We start from the raw sequence: 4,672 nt of genomic DNA, 5'->3' as shown, positions 1-4,672 counted from the left end.
GGGGAGGGGAGGGTGAGCTCCATGCAACCCGGAAATTCCCAATTCCCGATTCCCAGCCCGGAGATTCCCGATTCCCGGGGTCCCAGCCCTGCGCCCCCTCCCCCTCCTCTCCCACACTCCAAACAAACCAGGAACCACTTGGCGAACCAGATCCTTTTCCCTGTTAACCCTTTTCCCGCAGATCCCGGCGCCGGGAGTGCCGCTCCCATTCCCCAAATCCGGCACCGCTGCCTCTTCCCACCCTCCCCCACAGCCCTCGGCATCCCCCGATTCCCTTTTCCAGAGGTTTTTAGGGATCAGGAACAACCCCCGGGTCCCCCTCGGGGGTCAAACGGCCTCTTCCCGACTCCCGGAGGTGCTTCCCGTGGGATTTATGGATAATCCAGCGGCGGGGAGGAGCTGGGCACCCCTAGAGCACCGCAGGGCAGAGCGGGGGAAGGGGGGGGGGAGTGACTCCGTGCCTCAGTTTCCCCGCTCCAAGGGCAGGAATTCCTCCTCCCCCCACCTCCCCGGAGTTTTCCCAGTTTTCCAACCCCGCTGCCGGCGGAACCCCACATCCTTGGGGCTGAATCCCAAATCCATGGGGCTGCCCCCACATCCCCACCTGGTCCCGGTTCCGGACGGATCACACACCTTGGACAATCCCAGCACAGGCGGATCCAGGCGGGATTTCATTTCCTGGGAAAAGCCAGCGTGGAACGAGTCAATCCCGGCCGGATTAACTCCATCCCGCTCCGGAGGCACCTGCGGGCTCTCAGCACCCCCGGCGGGCTGCAATTCCCACTTCCAGGAATATTCGGGAGCATGGAAAAGCTCCGGGAGCACAGCAAAGCTCCCGCAACCCTCGGCCGGGGTGTCTCGGATCCGTCACCTCCAGCAGAAATCCCAGGAAATTCCCCAATTCCCCAGCCCGGAGCTAACCTGACCCCTGAGCTCCGTGTCCCTCCTGGATATTCCTCGGGATTTGTCCCGCCGGGAATGTGTTTGTTTAAACAAACGGGCGGAACGGGGACCTTTGCGCGGGATTCGGGAGGTGCCAGGAGGTGACACCTCCCGGGATCCGGCGGCGGCTCCGAGCCCTGCCCGCTCCCGTCGAGCTCCAAAGGTTTTCCAGGGATTTTGTCAGGTCCCCGTCCCAGGCTCCAGGGCAGGGAATGAGCCTTTTCCCAAGTTTTGGGGTTTCAGTTTTGGCTCCGCGTTTCCTGGTTCCGCGGGTCCGCCCCGGAGTCCTCCGCACATAAACCTTTGGGATTAGGGTGGGATTTGGGAAGATGGGGTTTAAATTCCTGAAGGGAGGCTGGAATGGGTCTTTGGGTCCTTTCCAACCCAAGCCGTGATTCCGTGGTCGGACAAAAACTCCTTCCAAGGAGCCGAGACCCCAAAACGCCGGAAATATTCCAGGCGGAGTCCACGACCTCCGAGGTCTTTTCCAACCTTAATCATTCCATGATTTCCAAAGGGATTCTGGAACCGGCTCTTCCTCACCGGGGTCCCCTCGGGGGTCTCATCCTGCCCGATCCCACAGCTCCACCCCAGTGCCAGGCTCAGGAGCACCAGGATTTGGGATACAACAGGGACAACTCCTTTTCCCATTGTTTTCCCAACAAAACCTGCCCTAAACTCCCAATCCGGCCGCTGGGAATTCACCCTTTTCCAGCTCTAAATCCCACGGGAGCGGCACCAGGAGCCAGATCCCGGTGGGATCATCCTTACCTCTCATCCCGGTGAGGAGATTCCCGGCACCCTGGATTCCGAGCGAGGGGTGGGATGAGGGGGTGAGGAATTCCAGCCCCGGGACATTGTTCAGGGACAAAGGGACACTGTTCCCTCGGGATCTCCATCCACCAACACGGAATTCTTGGCTGTGGGGTGACCGGAGCCACCACGGAGGCACCAAATATTGGATTTTTTTTTGGGGGGGGAGGGTGGGATTATCCCCAAACATCGGGATTTTGAGGCAGCGAACGCAATCTTTTTATTTTCCACGGAATATTTGCAATTCCAGCAGCGTCACACGGAGAGAAGGCGATGGCCGGCACCGCAGCAGCTCCGGAGGGACGAACCCACGACCCCTGTGATCCCTGTGCCCAACCCCTGCAGGAAGCACAACTTCACTCCCAAACCTCCAAATTCCCCCCTGCAGAATTCCCCGGATAACCACCACCGACATTCCCACCTCCCACACCCCCCAGGATTCCCTCCCAGCCCGTGGATCCGACCGCGGCGCTGGGAAGCCACCCTGGAAGTGGAAGAATCCCTGCCAGGATGGAATCCACGGACAACTGGAGCCTTGGGATCGTGTCCGGAGCGCGGATCCGGCTAAATCAGCGGGTAGGAGGCGTAGCTGGCGATGCCGCAGTGGTTGGAGGCGTTCCGGATCATCCGGATGTATCCCGCGTCTCCGAAATGGATGCCCCAGCTTTGGGAAGGGGGAACAGAGATGGGGAAAAACTCAATTCCTGGGGAATTTTTTTGTTTGTTTGTTTTTTTCTGGGAGAGGAGCGGCGGATTCGGGGCTGAATTAATGGATTTGTGGGATTTCTAGTCCCGCGTTCCCTTACGGAATCGTGGGATTGTGGAGGTTGGAAAAAAGTTCCGGGGTGGGAAAAGGAGCCTCATCCCAGTTTGGAATCGGGTGCGAGGGACCAGGATTGAGGAATGAGCCCTGGGAAGTGATTCCTGCTCCCCACACTTCCCCTCTGCTCTTCCATTTATTCAGTTCTCCCAGTTATTTTCCTGCTGGAGCAGCACCTGGATTGATTTCTGGGATTTTTTTACCCTTTAGGAGTTTCTGGATGCAGCCAGAATCCTCCAGGGCCCTCCCGGTGAAGGAAAAGTGGCATTTTGGGGGTGTTGGAGCGACATTCTCCGCTCGGAATGTGCCGCCATGGGGATTGCTGGGAATTTGGGGTGGCTTAATCCTTGTTCTTACAGGAGAAATCACCAGAAGCCTGGAAGTTTGGGTTGGAAAAGCCCTTGGAAATCACAAAGTCCAAGGCTGCCAAGGCCACTATGGAACCCCACAGATTTGGGCAGCTCCAAACAGAAAATCGTGGAATTCTGGAGCGGGTTGGGTTGGGAATGGACCTTACGGATCATCATTCCAACCTTTCCATGGGCCAAGAAGCACCTGGAAAAGGCCCTGAGGGACAAGCTGGGAGTTTGGGGGTATCCAGGGCTGGGAATTGGACTCTGATCCTTGTGGGTCCCTTGCAGCCAGGAATATTCCAGGATTCCCGGTGGATCTCAAGGGTTTACCTGTTCTTCACCAGCCAATATTCCTTGTTGTCCAGGGAGCCGTATCCCACCACCACCACCCCGTGGTTCACCTCCTGCGAGCACTGGGGGTCGTCGTACACCCCTGGAAGTGGGGGGAAAACCCGGAATTCCCACCGATCCCAGCCTCCCTCCAGGAATTTACCCCTAACCTCCCAAATCCCACCCAAATTCCGAAGGTTTCCTCACAACAGGGGCTGAAAGAACGGAAGAAGGTGAGTTTGGGTTTGGGTTTGGGTTGGAAGAGCCCTGAAGACCTCAAAGACCACCCCCATCCCGTGTTCCAACCTCCCTCCAGGAATTAACCCCCAACTTCCCAAATCCCACCCAATTCCCGCTGTCCCGGAAGGTGCCCAAGCTGGAAGAACGCACGGAATGGGCTTTGCCCCATCACGGAATCACAGCTTGGGTTGGAAGAGCCCTAAAGCCCATCCCATCCCAGCCTCCCTCCAGGAATGAACCCCCAACTTCCCGAATCCCGCCCGATTCCCCGATATCCCGGCCGGAGCCCTCACCGGAGTGGTAGAGGAAGAAGCTGGGCCGCGTGGCGTCGATGGCCACGGCCACGGGGCCCACGGTGGCCACGGCGTCCCTGAGCGCGGCCTCGTCACCCTGGGGCAGCTCCACGAAGCGGGAGCAGGAGGCGGCGCGGGCCGAGGCGTTGTAGCGGCACGTCCCGTTCTGCCGGGAAACGGGAATGAGCCGGCGGAATCCGGGGACGTTCCCAACCCCACCCTGGGCTCCACGGGTTTGTTCGGATCGAGGGTTTCTAGATATGGATTATGGAGGTTCCTGGAGGATCCTCAGCCCAACCTTTCCCAGAGGATTCTCCGCCCTTTTTCCTCAAAAACATCGCTCCAGCCCTTTCTCTAAGGTTGGGATTCCCTTCGCAATCCTAACTAAAACCAGCACAAGCCTCCGTCTTCATCCTCCTCTTCCCTGGAGTCTCCATCCTCATCCTCCCCATCCACATCTGGACTCCGGGAATGGCAGCTTTTCCCTCTGTGGCTCCACATTTGGAGAGTTAAATCCCACTTTTCCTCGGATGGAGCTGTTGTTGCTCTGACCCATTTCCCAGGATCGTGTTTTCGGGAGGCTCCTGACCCATTTTTTCCTCCCCTCCAGCTCGTGTCCCGAGGAATGGTGAAATAACCAGGTAGGAATTCCATCTCCTGGTCCAGTCATTCCCCTCAAAATAGTCCCGAGGATCCTGGGATGGGTTTGGATGAGGAGCAAAGGTGCCACCGGGAAACCCGGGAAGAGGGAATTGGGTGGGAGAGGAGGAGGAGGAGGAGGAGGGGGAGGAAGGAAAACAGGAACAGAGCGAGCTGCCACAGCACTTCCATGCGTTTTCCTGGAGTTTTCCAAGCACTTCCAGGCCCACCTGAGCCGTGTA

At 58.3% G+C, this 4,672-nt stretch overlaps 1 protein-coding gene across 1 annotated transcript in view; it reads right to left on the bottom strand.

Annotated features, from left to right (window-relative positions):
• Positions 1 to 1,950: 1,950 nt before the first annotated feature.
• The window catches only part of CTSS (cathepsin S), a gene marked incomplete at its 5' end in the record, with an annotated part of 4,709 nt that continues 1,987 nt past the window's right edge, over positions 1,951 to 4,672 (bottom strand). Inside the window, 3 exons of the mRNA XM_017740049.1 lie at positions 1,951 to 2,419; positions 3,259 to 3,361; positions 3,792 to 3,985. Of these exons, the coding sequence (XP_017595538.1) occupies positions 2,320 to 2,419; positions 3,259 to 3,361; positions 3,792 to 3,985 (397 nt within the window). The remainder of the gene's footprint in view (positions 2,420 to 3,258; positions 3,362 to 3,791; positions 3,986 to 4,672) is intronic.

Source organism: Corvus brachyrhynchos, unplaced genomic scaffold (assembly GCF_000691975.1).
Source record: "Corvus brachyrhynchos isolate BGI_N302 unplaced genomic scaffold, ASM69197v1 scaffold787, whole genome shotgun sequence".
Taxonomy (NCBI): Eukaryota; Metazoa; Chordata; class Aves; order Passeriformes; family Corvidae; genus Corvus; species Corvus brachyrhynchos.
This window is presented reverse-complemented; position numbering and strand designations above follow the sequence as displayed.